At 44.4% G+C, this 23,672-nt stretch overlaps 1 protein-coding gene across 1 annotated transcript in view; it reads left to right on the plus strand.

The window, feature by feature from the left end:
- Positions 1-23,672, plus strand: part of adgrv1 (adhesion G protein-coupled receptor V1) — a 180,652-nt gene that overhangs the window by 5,082 nt on the left and 151,898 nt on the right. Inside the window, exons 2-3 of the mRNA XM_071353942.1 lie at positions 22,528-22,715; positions 23,388-23,537. Coding sequence (XP_071210043.1) covers positions 22,530-22,715; positions 23,388-23,537 — 336 coding nt within the window. The 5' untranslated portion in view covers positions 22,528-22,529. The remainder of the gene's footprint in view (positions 1-22,527; positions 22,716-23,387; positions 23,538-23,672) is intronic.

Below are 23,672 nucleotides of genomic sequence, written 5' to 3' on the forward strand. Positions count from 1 at the left end.
AGCAGAGGGACAGGAAAGTGGCGGGACACATCATGAGCCCTTGGAGAGGTCCAACAATCCTGAGGTCTCTTTATTTTACCTGACGGACCGCAATTGTTATGCAGTGGTTTCTGATGTGAGAATCGTTCGGTCACTACAGCCAACTCTTGGCCCAGACCTTCCTCTAAACTAAAATCCATTCCCTATGCATGCACGTAAGCGGGTAAACAGAAATGCACACACATACTCTTTTAACACACACACACACACACACACACACACACACATTGTTCTGTATTGTATCCTGTAGGGCCAAAGAAGAGCCCCCCTACAGTTGTCTTTCATCCCATTTTCTTGGGGCATTGAACTTGACCTTCGACCCTCTCTGATGTTCTTAAAGCCGCCTCAGAGACTTAGCACCCTGCTGGGCCATGCGATGCATCACCAGCTTGTCCACTCTCACTGAGGTCCATAGCTGCTACTTACCTCAGCTTCAACAAAGGACCGTCAATAATGACTGAATTTACTATGCCACAAACCTATAAATCATTTTTAACATGTTTTGCAGTTGCTACACTATCTCTATAATATGACCATTGAAAGTAAGATATACAAAGCAGCAATTCTGTCAGCTAGATATTCCCTAGCCATTAAAAGCATTCATTTGATTGCTCTCTGTCTGCTGTTTAGTGCTCCTGTTCTGTAGGATTTACTGACCCCCCCCCCCTCCATGGTCACAGTGGTAAGTTTATCCATCCGGCCGTAAACACCCGCGGGTCGTACCTCTTATCCTGGTTAGAGGGGGAGCCACGTTTCCTCTCCTAATTTACAGGGGTCGGTTGGAGAGTCACACACAGACTCCCATTGGAGGGGGTCACAGACAGACCACGCTCCCCAGATCTCACCCTCATTAGACCCACCCCAACCCTGCTCTACACCCCAGACCCCACCCCATTCTCCTGCATTAGTCACCCCGATGAGTGCCTTGGTCAGGGGATATAGACAGGCTGGATGACAGCACTGCTGACAGTATGTAGCCTGTGTATGCATGCATGTGTGTGTGTGTGTGTGTGTGTGTGCTCTTTTTATTTCACCTTTATTTTGACAGGGAATCATGCTGAGACCAAGGTCCCTTTCAAGGTCCTCAATCAGCCTTTTGAATTGCTCTAGATCAGGATTAGGCAACTTGATTCAGCCACGGGGCGATTTTTGTCCGAGCGGATGGTTGGTGCGCCGGAACATAATGATAATAATTTATACACTGCAAATTGACCACGGTTAAGCCCAAAACGAGATTGTAATTGACAATAACAATCATGTCATGCCTTGATTACATTGAGAAACGAAACGTTTTTTTCATTTGTGGGAATGCTTTTCTACTAAAAAAGTTTAAAAAAACATGTGCGTGTGTGGCTTATACAGAGGAGCGTTCTGTTCATTTTTGTATATATTTTTTTGAACTAAAAACTTTGGCTGCCCAGCGAAAAAGGCACCAATTCATCTCTCTGTGTGCGTGTAGCTTATAAACGGGAGAATTCTATATGCCGTTGCCAGTCAAAGAAAAGAAGCAGGCCTATTTGCAACACCCTCTTTCTCTTGACTAAGTGTCTCTGGCTCCTTTCTGCCAACCAGGTACCTCCTCATTGTAGTCTGTCATGCGGCATGAATCACTGAAATAGAGCATTGGAATAGAGATCTGGTGTGTTGGTTGTTCGAGAACATTTAGAGTGGGTGGTGTGTTGATCCTTATTCTCAGTCCTTTCATTTGGAAATTAGCCTAGAGCACCATCTCCATCTTTTTTTTTTTAGAGGTCCACAGGAGACAACTGAGTGGTTGTTGTGGTCCTCAGAGAGGAGCTGTGACATTACATTTACATTTACATTTAAGTCATTTAGCAGACGCTCTTATCCAGAGCGACTTACAAATTGGTGCATTCACCTTATGATATCCAGTGGAACAACCACTTTACAATAGTGCATCTAACTCTTTTAAGGGGGGGGGGGGTTAGAAGGATTACTTTATCCTATCCTAGGTATTCCTTAAAGAGGTGGGGTTTCAGGTGTCTCCGGAAGGTGGTGATTGACTCCGCTGACCTGGCGTCGTGAGGGAGTTTGTTCCACCATTGGGGTGCCAGAGCAGCGAACAGTTTTGACTGGGCTGAGCGGGAACTGTACTTCCTCAGAGGTAGGGAGGCGAGCATGAGATTATCAGTTAATGTGTGCATCTTAAAGGGCTCCCTATTCCTTATATAGTGCACTATTGACCAGGGCTTGTGTTTCTTACTATGTGTTGCAATGCTGAGAAAATAATTATACTGTTTTCTTAGCTAGCTAAGTTGTTTACCTGTTGCTAGGCTGTTGCTAGGGACATTCCTGAAAGAAGCTAGCTAGCTAACAAGGAGTGTCTAGTTGGCAGAAGAGAAGAAGGGACAAAGAAGGGACAAAGTGGGACAAAATAAGGACAGAAGAAAAGGGAAAGGGGACATTAAGGTGAAGCAGTCCTCTAAAGACACAAAAGACAATAATACAAGAAACAACACTTCTATTGCCTCTCCCTCTACGATACGCACTTCCGGTTTGGTTTGGAGCGAGTAGTTGCATTCCGCTTTGCTCCACAGGTAGTATTACAGGTAGTATTACATTTCATTTCATTACAGTACAACAGTTTGATTTGTTTGATCTTAGCTGGCTACATAGCCGTCTTTGTATCCAAGATAATTGTGTAGTCTAGAGTAATTGTCGAGGTTACCTAGCCAGTTAGAGGTTACCTAGCCAGCTACACTTTCAAACAAAGTCAACAACGCAGCCACTGCTAGCTAGCCTATTTCACCAGCCAGCAGTACTATATCATTTTAGTCAATAAGATTTTTTTGCAACGTAAGCTTAACTTTCTGAACATTCGAGACGTGTAGTCCACTTGTCATTCCAATCTCCTTTGCATTAGCGTAGCCTCTTCTGTAGCCTGTCAACTATGTGTCTGTCTATCCCTGTTCTCTCCTCTCTGCACAGACCATACAAACGCTTCACACCGCGTGGCCGCTGCTACTCTAACCTGGTGGTCCCAGCGCGCACGACCCACGTGGAGTTCCAGGTCTCAGGCAGCCTCTGGAACTGCCGATCTGCGGCCAACAAGGCAGAGTTCATCTCAGCCTATGCTTCCCTCCAGTCCCTCGACTTCTTGGCACTGACGGAAACATGGATTACCACTGATAACACTGCTACTCCTACTGCTCTCTCCTCGTCTGCCCACGTGTTCTCGCACACCCCGAGAGCTTCTGGTCAGCGGGGTGGTGGCACTGGGATCCTCATCTCTCCCAAGTGGACATTCTCTCTTTCTCCCCTGACCCATCTGTCTATCGCCTCCTTTGAATTCCATGCTGTCACAGTTACCAGCCCTTTCAAGCTTAACATCCTTATCATTTATCGCCCTCCAGGTTCCCTTGGAGAGTTCATCAATGAGCTTGACGCCCTGATAAGTTCCTTTCCTGAGGATGGCTCACCTCTCACAGTTCTGGGTGACTTTAACCTCCCCACGTCTACCTTTGACTCATTCCTCTCTGCCTCCTTCTTTCCACTCCTCTCCTCTTTTGACCTCACCCTCTCACCTTCCCCCCCTACTCACAAGGCAGGCAATACGCTTGACCTCATCTTTACTAGATGCTGTTCTTCCACTAATCTCATTGCAACTCCCCTCCAAGTCTCCGACCACTACCTTGTATCCTTTTCCCTCTCGCTCTCATCCAACACTTCCCACACTGCCCCTACTCGGATGGTATCGCGCCGTCCCAACCTTCGCTCTCTCTCCCCCGCTACTCTCTCCTCTTCCATCCTATCATCTCTTCCCTCTGCTCAAACCTTCTCCAACCTATCTCCTGATTCTGCCTCCTCAACCCTCCTCTCCTCCCTTTCTGCATCCTTTGACTCTCTATATCCCCTATCCTCCAGGCCGGCTCGGTCCTCCCCTCCTGCTCCGTGGCTCGACGACTCATTGCGAGCTCACAGAACAGGGCTCCGGGCAGCCGAGCGGAAATGGAGGAAAACTCGCCTCCCTGCGGACCTGGCATCATTTCAATCCCTCCTCTCTACATTCTCCTCTTCTGTCTCTGCTGCTAAAGCCAATTTCTACCACTCTAAATTCCAAGCATCTGCCTCTAACCCTAGGAAGCTCTTTGCCACCTTCTCCTCCCTCCTGAATCCTCCTCCCCCTCCTCCCCCCTCCTCCCTCTCTGCTGATGACTTCGTCAACCATTTTGAAAAGAAGGTCGACGACATCCGATCCTCGTTTGCTAAGTCAAACGACACCGCTGGTTCTGCTCACACTGCCCTACCCTGTGCTTTGACCTCTTTCTCCCCTCTCTCTCCAGATGAAATCTCGCGTCTTGTGACGGCCGGCCGCCCAACAACCTGCCCGCTTGACCCTATCCCCTCCTCTCGTCTCCAGACCATTTCCGGAGACCTTCTCCCTTACCTCACCTCGCTCATCAACTCATCCTTGACCGCTGGCTACGTCCCTTCCGTCTTCAAGAGAGCGAGAGTTGCACCCCTTCTGAAAAAACCTACACTCGATCCCTCCGATGTCAACAACTACAGACCAGTATCCCTTCTTTCTTTTCTCTCCAAAACTCTTGAACGTGCCGTCCTTGGCCAGCTCTCCTGCTATCTCTCTCAGAATGACCTTCTTGATCCAAATCAGTCAGGTTTCAAGACTAGTCATTCAACTGAGACTGCTCTTCTCTGTGTCACGGAGGCGCTCCGCACTGCTAAAGCTAACTCTCTCTCCTCTGCTCTCATCCTTCTAGACCTATCGGCTGCCTTTGATACTGTGAACCATCAGATCCTCCTCTCCACCCTCTCCGAGCTGGGCATCTCCGGCGCGGCCCACGCTTGGATTGCGTCCTACCTGACAGGTCGCTCCTACCAGGTGGCGTGGCGAGAATCTGTCTCCGCACCACGTGCTCTCACCACTGGTGTCCCCCAGGGCTCTGTTCTAGGCCCTCTCCTATTCTCGCTATACACCAAGTCACTTGGCTCTGTCATATCCTCACATGGTCTCTCCTATCATTGCTATGCAGACGACACACAATTAATCTTCTCCTTTCCCCCCTCTGATAACCAGGTGGTGAATCGCATCTCTGCATGTCTGGCAGACATATCAGTGTGGATGACGGATCACCACCTCAAGCTGAACCTCGGCAAGACGGAGCTGCTCTTCCTCCCGGGGAAGGACTGCCCGTTCCATGATCTTGCCATCACGGTTGACAACTCCATTGTGTCCTCCTCCCAGAGTGCTAAGAACCTTGGCGTGATCCTGGACAACACCCTGTCGTTCTCAACTAACATCAAGGCGGTGACCCGTTCCTGTAGGTTCATGCTCTACAACATTCGCAGAGTACGACCCTGCCTCACGCAGGAAGCGGCGCAGGTCCTAATCCAGGCACTTGTCATCTCCCGTCTGGATTACTGCAACTCGCTGTTGGCTGGGCTCCCTGCCTGTGCCATTAAACCCCTACAACTCATCCAGAACGCCGCAGCCCGTCTGGTGTTCAACTTTCCCAAGTTCTCTCACGTCACCCCGCTCCTCCGCTCTCTCCACTGGCTTCCAGTTGAAGCTCGCATCCGCTACAAGACCATGGTGCTTGCCTACGGAGCTGTGAGGGGAACGGCACCTCCGTACCTTCAGGCTCTGATCAGGCCCTACACCCAAACAAGGGCACTGCGTTCATCCACCTCTGGCCTGCTCGCCTCCCTACCTCTGAGGAAGTACAGTTCCCGCTCAGCCCAGTCAAAACTGTTCGCTGCTCTGGCACCCCAATGGTGGAACAAACTCCCTCACGACGCCAGGTCAGCGGAGTCAATCACCACCTTCCGGAGACACCTGAAACCCCACCTCTTTAAGGAATACCTAGGATAGGATAAAGTAATCCTTCTAACCCCCCCCCCCTTAAAAGAGTTAGATGCACTATTGTAAAGGGGTTGTTCCACTGGATATCATAAGGTGAATGCACCAATTTGTAAGTCGCTCTGGATAAGAGCGTCTGCTAAATGACTTAAATGTAATGTAAATGTAAAATGGATAAGAAGTTATTCGTTGGGATCTATGCCTTTATACATCTTAGCCGCTCTACATGATATGCTGTCAATGATAACCTTTATCAGTTTTGTGGACTAGGGAGTGTCACACAGATTCAGAGTAAAGTAGTCTGTCTTCAGCGTATCTACCGTATGCTTGAAGACAGACAGTTCCTATTCGATGAATTGATGATCTCATCAAAGTGGGGTCCTGAATGGTTTGCTTGCTTATGCTTATTGTCTTCAAGGATAATCTGATCAGCATGCAAAGTCCCCATGCTAATCACTGAACAGGTGTTCGCAGTTAACAGAACCCAGGTTGTATAGTGACTCACTACACGATGGGGAGAGAGAGAAACTGTGTGGCCTGTGAAGGACCAGGGAAGGATCACTGAGACAGACGTAATGACCAGCCTGTTAGTGGAAGTGCGGTATATAGGCTGTGTATCGGCTGTACCGCTGCTCGGGACCGGCCACACTTGATCAGGGATTTACTGAAGCCACAATTCTGCCATCTGTCCCCAGTCTGCCAAGAGTAGCCCAGTGGAGAGGCTTGGAGAGGAACGAGGTTCCCACATTGCCCATACTGAAGGGGGTGTGGGAGAGCAGAGAGAGAGAGAGAGAGAAAGACGCAGAGAGAAGAGGACTATCTGTCTGAATGGGGTTTGTACTCGGCTGGGTGGGAGGGGGAGTCCTGCATGCAAAAAAGGAGAGAGACAAAGAAAAGAGAGGAGAAAAACAACGCAAAAAGAAAAGAAAAGAACAGGCACAACAGAAGCCTGCTCAAGAACTGTGCGTTGGTCAGTGAATTGTGATGTCCTGCTCCCGCCCTGACAACAGCCACCCCTCTGGGTCCCGTCTCTGTTGTGGACGTCTATGAAAGGCAATTAGCATTTCATCCAGGCCTCACTGGTTACATGCGATGAAGTAATACTCTGTCTAATTTGGCCCTTTTGGTCCCGGTGCTGTAGCGAGCTCGTCCTTGTTTAATCCCCTGAAAGTGCATTTCTGTCTAGCTCAATCATTGTGTGTGTTGTACAGGCTAATCAGTCAGAAGAGAGAGCCAGCTCCAGGGCGCTCGGAGCACTCAATGGAACTCGCTTGTTTTGTCTGGGATTCTACCCACTTTTCTCAAAGAAAAGAAAATCTTTGTGTTTTTTGGTTTGCGAGGATGTGAGATGCAGTTGGCGCAATTTGAGAGCAGCCAACCGCAGCCGTGGGGACGGGACAATACCTCTGTTAGACATTCTCTTTTTTCCTGTGCACAGTAAAAATGCACCGGTGATTGGCACCATCTCCACAAGAGGAAAATAATTTGCTAGAAAAAGTATGCTGTCAATGAGCTTGATGACCTGTAATTGTATTATATTTTTAGTCGCATTGTTTGTATATCATTGTCATTTTAATTTGTGTTACTTCCCTTGCCTACCAATGTATCAGTGTTTTGTTACTTGTCAAGCTTTATGTTTTTTTGCGGACCTCAGGAAGAGTAGCTGATGCTTCTGCAAAAACGAATGGGGATCCAAATAAACTTGACTTCTCCCTAAGATTAAATTATATCCTTTTTCTCCCACTCATACCTTTCCGCATCCCTCAAAAACGTATTTCCAAAACACTATTTTGTCTGCTTGTAGGGCTAATGCTAGGTTCTCTGTGTTTCCCCCCAAAATAAATAGAAGTGCAATTCCAGAATAGCTCTCTAAATTAGTGTCTAGCCAACAATACGCCGTGGTTTACTGAATTTTCGTCAGATTTAATGATGTACCTTTTAGCCAAAGTCACTTATTACATTTCTTAATTCCCCCAAACTCTGGATGTTGAGAACTTCCACTGCTCTAAAAATACTGAAGGAGAAACTATATGTGAAATTGCAATTATGGCTTTGTGAGCTGACCATATATGGCAGCCTTTCGTGGCCAGCGACGAGGAATGGCATGGAGGGTGGTTTCTGAGGTAGCCTAACACATAGGGGTGGCATAAATCATGTACGGTTTTCTCAAATAGAAAACTAACCAACAAACACAGAGGATACATTCTGGTTTGGGCAAAGACACCAAGCTACAGAAATGAAGAGAAAATGAAACAGCCTTTTGAAAAAAATCGGTGGTTTCACAACGTTAGTTGTTGTGCTGCCTGACTGAAAGTGGCAGTGCCAGGGGGTAAAGGCCTGCCAGGGCCAAGCTAGATTGGTTGAGACTCAAGCCCTTTTTATATCTGGTTCTGACATGCAGCCTTTGTCCATGTTTTTAGACATTTTTGAAACGTTATTGAAAATGAAATACAGAAATATCTCATTTTCATAAGTATTCACAAAGTTGACTCTAAGGTGAGTCAATACATGTTAGATTCACCTTTGGCAGTGATTACAGCTGTGTGTCTTTCTTTCTTTCTTTCTTTCTTTTTCTTTTTTTTAAATTTCACCTTTATTTAACCAGGTAGGCAAGTTAAGAACAAGTTCTCATTTACAATTGCGACCTGGCAATTTCTGAATTTCTGGGTATGTCTCTTAGAGCTTTGCAATATTTGCACATTATAATTTTTTTATTCTTCAAGCTCTATGAAGTTGGTTGTTGATCATTGTTGGACAGCTATTTTCAAGTCTTGCCATAGATTTTCAAGACGATTTAAGTCAAAACTGTAACTAGGCCACTCAAGAACATTTAATGTCGTCTTGGTAAGCAGTGTGTAGTTGGCCTTGTGTTTAAGATTATTGTCCTGCTGAAAGGTGAACTAATCTCCCAGTGTCTGGTGGAAAGCAGACTGGAACAGGTTTTCCTCTAGGATTTTGCCTGTGCTTATATCGCCATTCGGTTTCTTTTTTATCCTGAAAAACTCCATAGTATTTAACGATGACAAGCACACCCATAAGATGATGCAGCCACCACTATCCTTGAAAATATGGCGAGTGGCGTATTGGATTTGCCCCAAACATTTTCAGGTCAAAATTGCTTTGAAATTGAATAATTAATCAGTTGCACTACTGAATGTATCCAACCGAAATGTCTCTTCCGCATTTAACCCAACCCCTCTGAATCAGAGAGATGCCTTAATCGACATCATCAGTACCCGGGGCTTAACTCCCTTGCTCAAGGAGAGAACGGCAGATCTTTCCTCCTTGCCGTCTTGAACTGGCAACCTTTCGGTTATTGGCCCAACGCTCTTAACTGCTAGGCTACCTGTCGCCCTGCCATATCGTTGCCACATTTCTTTGCAGAACTACTTTAGTGTCTTTTTACATTTACATTTACATTTAAGTCATTTAGCAGACGCTCTTATCCAGAGCGACTTACAAATTGGTGCATTCACCTTATGATATCCAGTGGAACAACCACTTTACAATAGTGCATCTAACTCTTTTAAGGGGGGGGGCGTTAGAAGGATTACTTTATCCTATCCTAGGTATTCCTTAAAGAGGTGGGGTTTCAGGTGTCTCCGGAAGGTGGTGATTGACTCCGCTGACCTGGCGTCGTGAGGGAGTTTGTTCCACCATTGGGGTGCCAGAGCAGCGAACAGTTTTGACTGGGCTGAGCGGGAACTGTACTTCCTCAGAGGTAGGGAGGCGAGCAGGCCAGAGGTGGATGAACGCAGTGCCCTTGTTTGGGTGTAGGGCCTGATCAGAGCCTGAAGGTACGGAGGTGCCGTTCCCCTCACAGCTCCGTAGGCAAGCACCATGGTCTTGTAGCGGATGCGAGCTTCAACTGGAAGCCAGTGGAGAGAGCGGAGGAGCGGGGTGACGTGAGAGAACTTGGGAAAGTTGAACACCAGACGGGCTGTGGCTGTTTGTTTTTGCAAACAGGATGCATGTTTTGGAATATTTGTATTCTGTAAAGGCTTCCTTCTTTTCACTCTGTCATTTAGGTTAGTATTGTGGAGTAACTACAATGTTGTTGATCCATCTTCAGTTTTCACGCTCATTAAATTCTGTAACTGTTTTAAAGTCACCATTGGTGAAATTCCTGAGCGGTTTCCTTCCTCTCCTGCAACTGAGTTAGTGAAGGACGCCTGTATCTTTGTAGTGACTGGGTGTATTGGTACACCATCCAAAGGGTAATTGATAACTTCACCATGCTCAAAGGGATATTCAATGTCTACTTTTTTTAATTTGTACCCATCTACCAATATGTGCACTTCTTTAAGAGGCATTGGAAAACCTCCCTGGTCTTTGTTGTTGAATCTGACTTTGGAATTCAATGCTTGACTGAGGGACCTTACTGATGATTGCGTATGTGGGGTACAGAAATGAGATTGTAATTTAAAAAATCATGTTAACCACTATTATTGCACACAATATGAGTCCATGCAACTTATTATGTGACTTGTTAAGCACATTTTTACTCCTGAACTTATTTAGACTTGCCATAACAAAGGGGTTGAATACTTATTGACTCAAGACATTTCAGCTTTAAATTCCACTTTGACATTATGGTGTATTGTGTGTAGGCCAGTGACACAAAATCTCAATGTAACCATTTTAAATTCATGCTGTAACACAACAAAATGTTGAAAAGGGGTGTGAATACTTTCTGAAATCACTGTTTGTAGTGACACTTTGGGATGTATGAAGTGTACTGCCTACCACTCCCAGTGTGGCCTGTCTCACCCAGATCAATGGGAAGACACCCCCCTGTCACAGAAACTGTGGTTTACTAGAGCTACCGACAGGCACTTCCAATGTGGCCCGGCTGACTCCAGATCAGGAAACAGAACTTGATGATGAATGAAATCCCACAGCCGCCCCATGTTTAAATCCTGTGGATCTGTGGGAACATAAACTGCTAGACACAACCACAGGCTCATACGTGGGAGGACTTTTTAGAACTAGGGAAACCTAAAGGCTGGGAAATCCCATCATAAAGACTACGAAGTCTCAAGACTGGGTTTTAAAACATTGGCCTGGCATTTGCATTGGCATGGGATTGAAAAAGCTTGGATAGAAGATAGCCGGTCTAGACGATAGCACGGTATGTATGTTCAAATTCATTTCTCATTAGTACTATTAGCGTTTATAATCGCACTGATCCAGTGATTGGCGCACATTGACAGAGTCCTCTGTGTAAGTGTGTTTCTGCTGTAGGAGTCTTTTTTTTAGAAGCGAGTAGTCAGCATCCGACTGTATGTCTATTACTTGGCTACACACAGCTCCGTGCTCATGTGATCAACCAGAGACACCTAAAGAAGCCTACTATATTGACATATGTTTCAAAATACATACAGTACCAGTCAACATTTTGGACACAGCTACTCATTCAAGAGTTTTTCTTTATTTTTAGTATTTTCTACATTGTGGAATAATAGTGAAGACATCAAAACTATGAAATAACACATATGGAATCATGTAGTAACCAAAAAAGTGTGAAACAAATGTAAATATATTTGAGATTTGAGATTCTTTCCAACAGTCTTGAAGGAGTTCCCACATATGCTGAGCACTGTTGGCTACTTTTCCTTCACTCTGCAGTCCAACTCATCCCAAACCATCTCAATTCTGTTGAGGTCGGGTGATTGTGGAGGCCAGGTCATCTGATGCAGCACTCCATCACTCTCCTTTGTCAAAAAAACAAAAATCTAAAATTTGGACTCATCAGACCAAAGGACAGATTTCCACCGATCTAATGTCCATTGCTCGTGTTTCTTGGCCCAAGCAAGTCTCTTCTTATTATTGGTGTCCTTTAGTAGTGATTTCTTTGCAGCAATTTGATCTTGAAGGCCTGATTCACGCAGTGTCCTCTGAACAGTTGATGTTGAGATGTGTTTTTGTTACTGTTAATTGAACTGTGAAGCATTTATTTGGGCAGCAATCTGAGGTGCAGTTAACTCTAATGAACTTATCCTCTGCAGCAGAGGTAACTCTGGGACTTCCTTTCCTTGTGCTGTCCTCATGAGAGCCAGTTTCATCCTAGTGCTTGAATGTTTTTGCAACTGCGCTTGAAAAAATGTTAAAAGTTCTCGAAATTTTCCGCATTGAATGATCTTCATGTCTTAAAGTAATGATGGACTGTCGTTTCTCTTTGATTATTTGAGCTGTTCTTGCCATTATATGGACTTGGTCTTTTACCAAATAGGGCTATCTTCTGTATACCACCCAATCTTGTCACAACACAACTGATTGGCTCAAACGCATTAAGAAGGAAAGAAATTCCACAAAGGAACTTTTAACAAGGCACACCTGTTAATTGAAATGCATTCCAGGTGACTACCTCATGAAGCTGGTTGAGAGAATGCCAAGCGTGTGCTAAGCTCTCATCAAGGCAATGGGTGGCCACTTTGAAGAATCTGAAATATAAAATATATTTTGATTTGTTTAACACTTTTTTTGCTTACTACATGATTACATTACTACATGACTCCATATGTGTTATTTAATGTCTTCACTATTATTCTGCAATGTAGAAAATAGTAAAAATAAAGAAAAACCCTTGAATGAGTAGGTGTGTCCAAACCTTTGACTGGTGCTGCATGTATTTGAAAAATTGGGGAGCCAGGCCCAGCCAATCAGAATGAAGTTTTCCCCTGACAGCTGCTCTTCTCCTTCATCTGAAGAAGAAAAGAAATTGCAACGGCTGCTCTGTCAGTTGGAGGTGGGCTGGGGGCCTGGCTCGGAAACATTTTCAATTGTGATTGACAGTTCAGAAGAAATATGTTCCAGGTTAATGTGTCTCTTTTCAAAATAAACATAGCTAATCTTATTACGTTTCATAAGTGGTGAGTAGCCTCAATAGCTGCATCATTTTTTCAAAAATGTTGCATGCCAACCCCACTTTGGGAATCTAATGCCAAGGTACTGTATCAGAGGTCAATAGACTCTACATTACAATTCAGCATGATACATGTGGTGCAAAAATAGATGTAATTAACATATATTAAAAAAAATATTTACATACATATTCTATGATGTGGTCAAGTTATATATTTATATATATATATTTCATTTTTTACCCCATGTCCCATCGCTGCAACTTCCGTACGGAATTGGGAGAGGAGAAGGTCGAGAGCCATGTGTCCTCCAAAACACGACCCCACCAAGCCGCACTGCTTCTTGATACACTGCTCGCTTAACCCAGAAACCAGCCCGCACCAATTTGTCAGAGGAAACACCGTACAGCTGGCGACCGAAGTCAGCGTGAATGCGCCCGGCCCGCCTCAAGGAGTCACTAGAGCGCGATGGGACAAGGACATCCCGACCTGGCCAAACCCTCCCCTAACCCGGACGACACTGGGCCAATTGTGCGCCGCCTCATGGGTCTCCCAGTCGCGGCTGGCTGCAACACAGCCTGGGATCGAACCCAGGTCTGTGGTGACGCCTCTAGCACTGCGATGCAGTGCCTTAAATCGCTACACCTTAAATCGCTATTATAATACATGAGTTTTCCATATGGGACTACACTTGGCGTCCTCAGTGAAGCCAGTGGCATGTTTCTTCTTGTGTGGGCACACATACAGTGCATTCAGAAAGTACTGTATTCAGACCTCTTGACTTTTTCCACATTTTGTAACGTTCCAGCCTTATTCTAAAATAATAGAATTCACAATACCCCATAATGACAAAGCGAAAACAGGATTTATAATATTAAAATGGAAAATGGAAAATATTATTTTCCATTTTCCATTTGACTATAACTTGACATGCACAATAAAATGAAATGTGTATCCAATGGCAGGTTATGAGCATGTTGAGAAATATGTCAGTGTTACAGTATCAGTCTCACAAATCATTATAAATAGGGGTATTGTAAAGCAGTTGTCTACTGTTGTATGCCATTTCTGTCCAATGCAAAAAAAAAATATTTCTTTATTTCGTCATTTTAGGCTCTTATCCAGGACGACTTACATTAATGCATTCATCTTCAGATAGCTATGTGATATGTTGTTGTCTCACCATCGTTAACCCAGAAACCACGCACGCACGCACGCACATACAAACACACACACACACTCTGAACTGATAACATTTGCCTCTATCTTATGTTCAGAACCTTTGATTGTGCATTCATTGGATTCACACATCTTTCACCACTGAGTCATTCATGCAACATCAAAGTTTTCCGTGAAATACCATATGAACATTTTGTTTAGTCACCAATACATCAGATAATGACAGGTTCACCATTTAGTCATTTTAACTACCATTTAATCCAATAGCAAAAAATACAAGATCAACATTTATTTTTGAAGTGCTGAATAGAAAGAATAGTAGATGGTATAGTAGATGGTAAATATTATTTTCCATTTTCCATTTGACTATAACTTGACATGCACAATAAAATGAAATGTGTATCCAATGGCAGGTTATGAGCATGTTGAGAAATATGTCAGTGTTACACTATCAGTCTCACAAATCATTATAAATAGGGGTATTGTAAAGCAGTTGTCTACTGTTGTATGCCATTTCTGTCCAATGCAACAGTGTACAAGATTACATTTTCTACGTTACATTTTTTTTTCTTCGTCATTTTAGGCTCTTATCCAGGACGACTTACATTAATGCATTCATCTTCAGATAGCTATGTGATATGTTGTTGTCTCACCATCGTTGTAAGTACATTTTCCCTCAACAGTCATTATCAGCAAAGTCAGTGCTAGTAGGAAAAGATGAGTGCATTTTTGGGGGAGTGGGGACATCACCAGGAAGTAAATGAGTCAATAGACCAGTGAGAAAGGGAGTTCCAAACCTCTCTGCCAATAACAGCTAGTTATCAGCTTTCCCCTCCCCACTTAAACCACTCCCAGACAGTCCTCGCAAAATTCTTGCTTTAGAAATTGCCCTTTGCTAAGAAACTATTTTTGTTTATTTTTGACCATTTTAATTCAAAACAATCACAGTAAGGTACTTCATTTTTACCCAGAAATGATTTGATATTGAGATGAAAATAGCTGCATCTGACCTTTCCAAATCTTTTTAAAGAGGTATGTTTCAGACGTTTTTGGGAGGATGGGCAATTGATACAATATTGTCTCTCTCTCCTTGAAATTCATCAGCTTACAGTGTACCAATGAAATTCAGATAATGAGTGGAATAATTAAGCAAAAAGGCGCTGGGGGATGTGGTACAAAATATGGCCAATATACCCCAGCTAAGGGCTGTTCTTATGCCGTGGTATATTGGCCATGTACTGTACCAGCCCCCCCCCCCCCCCCCCTCGGTGCAATATTGCTATTATAAACTGGTTGCCAACGTAATTACAACAGTAAAAATACAAGTTTTGTCATACCTGTGGTATACGGTCTGATATACCATATATACCTGATATACCTTTCAGCCAATCAGCATTCTGGGCTCGAACCACCCAGTTTTATACCATGGCATTGTTGAGCACTCCTTTCTGATAGGCTTAAAGCGCATTCTAGAGCGTGCATTATTTCCCTATAATGCACAGCATTTCAGCATTTTGGCTATAGTTAATTTTTACATGTTTTATTTGAGCTGCTTTTGAATGCATAAGTCGAATTGAAAACAGTATTGGTATTGTTGAATTCTATTTTCATAATAGCAAGCTAGGACTGATGGTTTGGTTAGCTAAACTAGCAAGTCTGTATGTTTGGTTACCATGGCAACTACTGTAGCTATCTAGTAAACTTGCTAGCTACTTCAGGGGATGTTGAACACATTTCTACCTGCAAATGAACACATTTCTAGCGGCAAATGTGTTAAATAACAGCCATGATGTAAAAGGGATAATCAACTCGTGGCTCTATGCATTCTCTAGAAAGTACTGCAACTCTGCTAGTACGTTGTGTTACACACCTTCCACATCGTTCATTATTTTCCGTAGAATGCATAACCCCTCATTTGATTATCCCTGACATAGGCCTAAACAACCCAGATGTTTCAGCAGTGCATTGTTCACGACACTATATTTCCAAGTGGTAGCACATAGTGACTCTTTCAACTTTTGGCTGATGGAGGATGATGTCTGTTTTACAGCCACATCCATACTGTATATGATTTGGTTTTACATTCCAACATAAATTCATGTCAAATTGATACATTTATGATGTAAAAATATAGAAATGTACAGTGTTCAGCAGTTATCAAATTATATTTAACGAGGCACTACATCATTTTGGTTCAGTAGTTTTGAGCAGTTTGATTTAAGTGACAGTTCATTGTTTTGCTGACAAATGACAAGAAAATCATATCAAAAGTAAAGTGAATATTGCATTTTAAAAAGCATAGATTGAATAGGTATCCAAAATTGAAAGAGTGATTTGGTGCAATGAACAAGTGACTGTGAATGTGTTTGTTGTACTCACTCAGTCAATTGAAAACGTTCTTAGAGTTTTGAAACATGAGCCATTTTGATGATCTGTTTCGATTTTTGTGATAAGCATTGTGAAAATGTACCACGCACCTATGAACATTGCACCAAAGCGATTGGAAGAACTGTAAGATTACAGAGCAGGCCTGGCTCCCGGAAGGAGAAACCCTAGAGGCGAGCCCAGGCTGACCCCAGGAGTAGTCAGGTAACCCAACACCTCGTCACATCAGCTCCACAGGATCCAATGTAATCGCCCCCAAGTCTCAGTTACAATGGGCAGGTCGGCCCTGTCAACCTTGTTGCCAAGTTGCCGACAGGTGACGGGGTCAAAACACCACTGGCCACCTCTGTCATCGTCCTGGCAGCTGAGGGAGAGCAGTTGTCTAATGACTAGCTATCCATCACAAAGAAAGTGGTGCTAATGCTAAAGGGTGCAGTGTCTCCGAGCTACAGTATGTTCTCTACTCCACTGGCTTTGATCTGTTAAGCTCCTGAAATGAGAGGCTTGCTTATTCGCCGTCCTGAATGAAGCTAAATGCCTAACACTAAGAAACTTTCCTGGCAAGCGTGTGTGGCACTTTTGCAAAGGGGCAGTAATGTGTGTGTATGTGTATGAGTGTGAGTGTGTGTGTGGCATCAGTATGCATGTATGCATGTGTTATGTATATGTGTGTGTGTGTTGGGGTGTCAGTGTAAGTATGTGTGAGTGTGTGGGTAGAGTCCAGTGTGTGTGCATAGAGACAGTGCAAGAGAGTTATTGCAAAAAAGGGTCAATTCAGGTAGTCCGGGTAGCCATTTGAGGAGCTATTTAGCAGTCTTGTTTGGCTAGAGTAGGTCGTCATTGTAAATAAGAATTTGTTCTTAACTGACTTGCCTAGTTAAATAAAGGTTCAATACAACAACAAAAAATGAAAATAGAGATCCTGAATGGCAGAGAGCTACGCCACAGTGATGTACTGGGCCGTACTCACCACTAGGGCTGTTACGGTGACTGTATTACTGCCACAACGGGGGTCATGAGTCATGATGACAGTCAAATTCCACGTGACCTTTTAGTCACGGTAATTAGGCTTCTCCAAGCTCTGATGCTACCGATGGTCATTAGTCGTGTCACGACTCCCGCCGAAGTCGGTTCCTCTCCTTGTTCGTTCGGCGGTCGACGTCACCGGTCTTCTAGCCATCACCGCTCCACCTTTCATTTTCCATTTGTTTTGTCTTGTTTTCCCGCACACCTGGTTTACATCCCCTCATTACTCTACGTGCATATTATCCTCTGTTCCCCCCATGTCTGTGTGTGGTTTTGTTCGTTCGTTACGTGTGTGACGCTACAGGCTGGTGTTGCGCCGGGTATTGTTAACCCGTGGTTTTGTTATTTTGTACCATGTTGTGTGATTTTGTGCGCTCTCGCTTTTTCCTTGGGCCAGAGTGTTGCGTCCGGCTGTTTTCCTCTGCCTGATTAAAGTGTGCCTGTTCACTCATCTCTGCTCTCCTGCACCTGACTTCCTTTGACCAGTTGTGCACACTCTGACAAGTAGCCTACCAAACTTGCTAACTGCCTGGTACTCAGCACTCTAATGTCCCTCTAATCACTGACATCAATACAAATGAAATCGCTAATCTAATCAAACACTTCATGAGAGCCCATGAGCTCATGTTACTCAACATTTCTATAGGCTATGCAATTGCGTGAGAAAACAGAGTGATGACCTCTATTAAAAAGCGGAGGGTCCCATCAGCTTTCTATAGGCTAGGCCTACTATATTTATTTTTCAACTTTCCTAATATTAAGCACATTGCTTCTGTTTACAACAGAAAATGAACTAGGGGAATATCGTCCTCCATTCGCAATTTAAGTGCATAGATTACATTTTTTCACCTGTCCCTGTTTCGAGATAGGTGCATGATAATGGTCCATTCTAAATCAAAACAATTTCACACATACAGTATATTATTTACTATATGTAAAGACAAGATAAAATCAAGAGTAGTCTGATGGGTGACAATATTATCCTATCACTTGTGAATGATATATTTTCCACTTGGAAATTCAAGGCATTATCAAGTGCTTGTCAAATTGTAACTGAGAGACTGATGAAGTGTGTAAAGCCTGAGCAAAGCAGAGCTCATGCCTTTCATGCAACTTTTTTCAAATCATCATTAGAGTCGCATAATGCAGCCTTAGAATGTGTTAAAAATCAAAACACATAGCCCAATGTTTGTATCACAACTAACGTTGCCAAATAACTTATTAAAATAAAGCACATTAATCCCCTTTACAATGGTTGCAGAGTCTAACTGGCATACATATGCAGCACGTGAGTTTCAAGTTTGGGGAAGATACATTTCAACATAATGTATCTTCTGTTGAGTCAGCCTCATTACTTAATTTTTTTTTAATGCTAGTGGTTGTATTAATTTGGGATCTATTGCATCCCACAACTGTCCCAGACTATGTTTGGAATATTTATTTCTCACACTGAATAGAATAGGTCAACTTTTGTACTACCCGGGATAGTAGATTGACATAGGCTAGTGTTTTTTCTGTTTGTTCGGTCTACTCATTTTGTTGGCTGATGAAAGTAAATGTGGACAGTTCTTCCAATATCTTCAGTGTGTGCCTCGGAATTGGATAAGGACTCGCACAGTTGCGTCCCCAATGTGTCTGTCTTCACTTGTAGCCTGTGAGAAAGACCCAATCACGTGACAGAGAGCCATGTGAGTGAGAGGTGCTTTGGTGCGCCAAGCCGGGATAAGGGAATTATAACTATTATATTCAGCCCAAGGGCAAAACGGCCACTGGCCGCAAAAGGCATGGATTTTTTAGGGGGCATTACGGCCACACAAAGGGGATGCTGACAGGAAATTCGAGGCATTATCATGTGTTTGTCAAATTGTGAATGAGAGACTGATGAAGTGTGTGCAGCCTGCGCAAAAAAACGAAGCTAATGCCTTTCATGCAACTTTTTTCAAATCCTGAATTGAGTTGCATCATGCAGCCTTAGAATGTATTAAAAATCAAAAACATATATCCCAACGTTTGTAGAACTAAAGTTACATAAATAACTTGAAACTATTATTAACCGCTCAACACAGAATAACCGTGTGTGCGCACTCCCTCAAGTATTTTGGAGAAAATATAAGTTCTATTTTATTCAGCTATGTTCAATTGTATTCTTCATACTATTAAATAATATAAAATAATGCCGTGGAATTCTAAGCAAATCTTTCTGCTAAATGAACTAGTGTAGCCCACAGCCATATGGCATAGACAGATCAGGGCCTAATATCAGGATAACTCAGAGTATGCTATTCTGTTCTTCTGAAACATACTACATTTTCTTCATATCATGTTTCTTTAAACCTGTCTACAATAAGTAATGGATTTATGGTGATGGATTTATTTGACTTCTTAAAATGTAGATGTTCCAAAGGTCTGCATCTGTGGCTATGCGTGGAGGCCAGGAGATGCTAAATGTGTTTGTTAATTAACAGTCGATTACCGTGAGACTGGCAGTTATTTGCTTGACAATCACCGGCTGACATGACCCCCACAGCCCTACTCACCGCCCTCTGTAGTGTCTTGTGGTCGGATGCCTTGCAGTTGCTGTACCAAGCGGTGATGAAGCCAGTCAAGATGTTCTCAATGGTGCAGCTGTAGGGCCTGAGGGCCCTTGCCAAATCGTTTCAGCCTCCTGAGAGAGAGGCGCTGTCGTGCCCTCTTCACAATTGTGTGGGTGTGTGTGGACCATGTTAATTCCTTAGTGATGTGGACACTGAGGAACTTGAAGCTCTCGACCCGCTCCACTACAGCCCCATCAATGTGGACGAAGGTGTGCTCGGCCCTCCGTTTCCTGTAGTCCACGATCAGCTCCTTTGTCTTGCTGATGTTGAGGGAGAGGTTGTTTTCCTGGCACCACACTGCCAGGTCTCTGACCTCCGTCTAGGCTGCCTCATCGTCGTCGGTGTCGTCAGCAAACTTGGTGAGGGTGTTGGAGCTGGAGACTGAGGGGCCCCCATGTTGATGGTCAGCATGGCGGATGTGTTGTTGCCTGGGTCCGTAGTAAGCGGAACATACAGAGCCAACTCGTTCAAGTAGTAATTTTCATCCAAATTGAGGTTAGAGGATGTTTCTTGATTCCAGCTTTAAGGTTTAGCTGAATATGCAGTCTAATAACAGTAAATGCAAATTGATTTGATATGAATTTTGATCTTATCATCAAATAAATCAAATCCAATGTGTTTCCACTTTGCAGGCTACATTGTCTATCCAGACTGTGTGTCAACTGTTCAGGGGTCTGTTGTGAGGTTGGCATTGAGACAGCCAGGTCCCTAGTGTCCTGGCCTCTACCCTCCCCTCTCCCTCTCTATCTGGCTGAGTAGATCTATGATGGACAGATCCGGTAGTGTGTGTATGGTGCCGCTTCAATCTGGGCTCCACTGTCCTGGCCTATCACCCCGCTGTCTGCAGTCTCTGGCCTCTGAGGCCTTTGACGCTCCCAGGAGGACGTATGTCCCGTGGCGGTACTGGCAGAAGTGTTTGTGGAGTTGGACTGTTCAGAGCCTTATCAATGTCAGGAGGCTCAGCCAGGCTTTCCACGCTGCCTTGTGCTCTGACAGACAGGCCCTGCATGGCCCAGGAGCCCCAGTGTCAGAGTTGGCAGTGGAGGCAGCGTCAGGACAAAGACTGGCGCGCTGCACATAACCAGGCTGAGGCAACACACCCAGCATCTCCCCAGCATCATACCTTTGGTTTTTGGGTCAGTGGACGTGTGGTTTTGTGGAGCGACTAAAAGCAATCTTTCTCACTCTCTGAATTTCACGAAGTTTACATTTGTTTGCCATCCATTTAAAAGAATAGGAGGGGGGGGGGGGGGGTGCTGTTTCTAAATGCCGAGAGATAAAGAGTGAATGTAAGGGGAAAGATTAAGAGTGAGAGAGAGATACTGTATGCCAGAGGATATGAGTGATAGTGAGGTAACAATGGTGTTGGTGGGCATCTGTGTAGCGATGAAGTGATACAGCGAGAGTGGGCCTACGGAGTGATAGAGAGAGCGAGAGAGTCTCTCTGAGTGTGATGTGATCTGTGTCAGTGGGGCAGGAAGTTCCCATCCCCAGGGGAGACAGCAGGCAGAATAACAGGCTTTACTCCCCCACTGTCCCCTCTTTGTCCCGGCTCCTTCTGCCTCCCCTGCCCTGCCCCGCTACTCATCAGCTCTTAATCCACTTTTGATAGCTTTCACAGCACCCTGTCCACCACAGGCATACACACACACACACACACACACACACACACACACACACACACACACACACACACACACACACACACACACACACACACACACACACACACACACACACACACAGAGAGAGAAGCGTAAAGACACAAATATATATACTGTATCAATATTTTGAATATCTGTTAATTTTATGGTTTGTTGATTTGTATTATTTTTGATTATCATAGGGTACAAAGTAGAATTTTAAATCTAAGTAGTTGTTCCGTTCAGTTCTCCAGCATGACACCTTTATTGATTCATGTTTTCTCTATGAAACACACCATGATACTGAAAATAACCTAAGTGATCTAACAGGGACGGAACATAGGAAAAATTGGATGCTTTCAAAGTCAAAGTTTCCTAAGACATTTCTTCCCCCAAAAAATGAAAACATGACTTCATTCAGTGCTGGTGTATTTTCCAACCTTGTAATTTCGAGCAAATATTTAAAAAAGACGTGATCATGTACATCAGGAACGGCATGCCCACAACTTTGCATTACGGTGACCACACCCACTTGTCGTGTTGTTTGTTTTGTTAGCCATGACAACTGTCTGTGGGCTGCGTCGCTCTCGGATTAGATTCTTAGCAGGAAGAAGAGGGTGGGAGTACTGGTGTTTAGACCATGTAAAGCTGACTCATAAAATCTCACAGGCTATCTCAACTGTCTCTAGGAAGACCGTTGTCTATCACATTATTATTGATGGATGTGATGGCAAATTCCACTAGTCAAGCGGGGTGAAACGAGAATCTAGACAAATCATCATGACAATCCAAAGACAGCACGGGTTAAGGCATGGAATATTTTAATGCAAGTATCACTTTATATTCCGGTGCGCAGCTGGACTATAGTTTTAGCAGGGTAATAGAGGTCAAAGAGGTCATGTTCCCTTCAGTCATCTCTATCTGATCCTCTCTTCTGTCTGTCTGTGTTCCTCTGTCAGGAATGCACACTATCCTCACACTAGCTGGGTTGATTCTGGCTCTGTCCATCCCGAGTGCCAGGCCCGAGTCGGCTGAACTGAGGTTCCTGGGACAGACGGACTTCGTGGTCAACGAGAGCAGCCGCACCGTGGTGCGCCTGGTAGTGGAGAGGATCGGAGACCCGGTCAACGTGACCGCGCTGGTTCTGGTAGGAACGGCCTGGTCATAAGAGGACTGTTTTAGGTCACCTGTTGAGTGTCCGACCTACTGTAGTGTTATCTCGATACGTCTTTGTGTGTTTATGTCATCTCCTCTAAACTGGCTTTAGCCTCTCTGACCTAAGTCTGGCAGGGGACAGGTTAAGTGTTGTTAAAGCAACAGTGACAAGCCATGATTAGCAACACACAGCAGTAGGGCATCACAACGAGAGCCTTAACCCAAACCCCTGGTTTCACTGATCTGCTCCTGAGTTCTCATGCGCAGTTCTCCTTAGGGGAATAGATCGGTGACATTTTTACTGTGGGAGGTAGAGGGTGACATGAAAGGTCGACGTCTGCAGTTATTGTCACCCACATAAGAATGTGTGTCACTGCCTGCTCCCTCCCCATGGGTGTCTTGGAAACTGATGGCCTGCCTGGGACTTTCCCAGGCCTGAAGAAGCTCTTATATTGTTTTTGCAGTTCCTTAAATGTCAGTACTATATCCCCAGAGAATGAAACACAAGGTGTCATCTTCTGTTTCAGCACTTTAGTTGACCCCGGCATTCTATATTTTTGTACGGGCCGAGTTTGTGTGTTTTGACTGGGTGTTCAAGTGGTAAACGATCGTGCCAAATTATGACAATAACGATGACCACGTCAACTGTCCTTGTTGCTTCCAGTTGGAGGGAGATGACACGGGGGACTTTGAGGCCACCACGGCTGCAGCCTTCCTGCTGTCCTCAGAGGCCAGTAAGACCGTCTTCATCGCAGTCAGGGACGACGAGCTGCCCGAGGCCGATGAGACCTTTGTCTTCAACCTCAGGCTACAGGTAACGAAAAGAGTGTGTGTTGGGTTGGGTGGTCTGTGTGTGCATGTGTGTGTCAGCGGTCATTCAATGTCAGCGGTTGTTATGGTTGCCCTCATACTACGCTCATGTGTTAATATGTGCGTGTGTGTGCGTTTG

This window comes from Salvelinus alpinus, chromosome 19 (assembly GCF_045679555.1).
Source record: "Salvelinus alpinus chromosome 19, SLU_Salpinus.1, whole genome shotgun sequence".
Classification (NCBI taxonomy): Eukaryota; Metazoa; Chordata; class Actinopteri; order Salmoniformes; family Salmonidae; genus Salvelinus; species Salvelinus alpinus.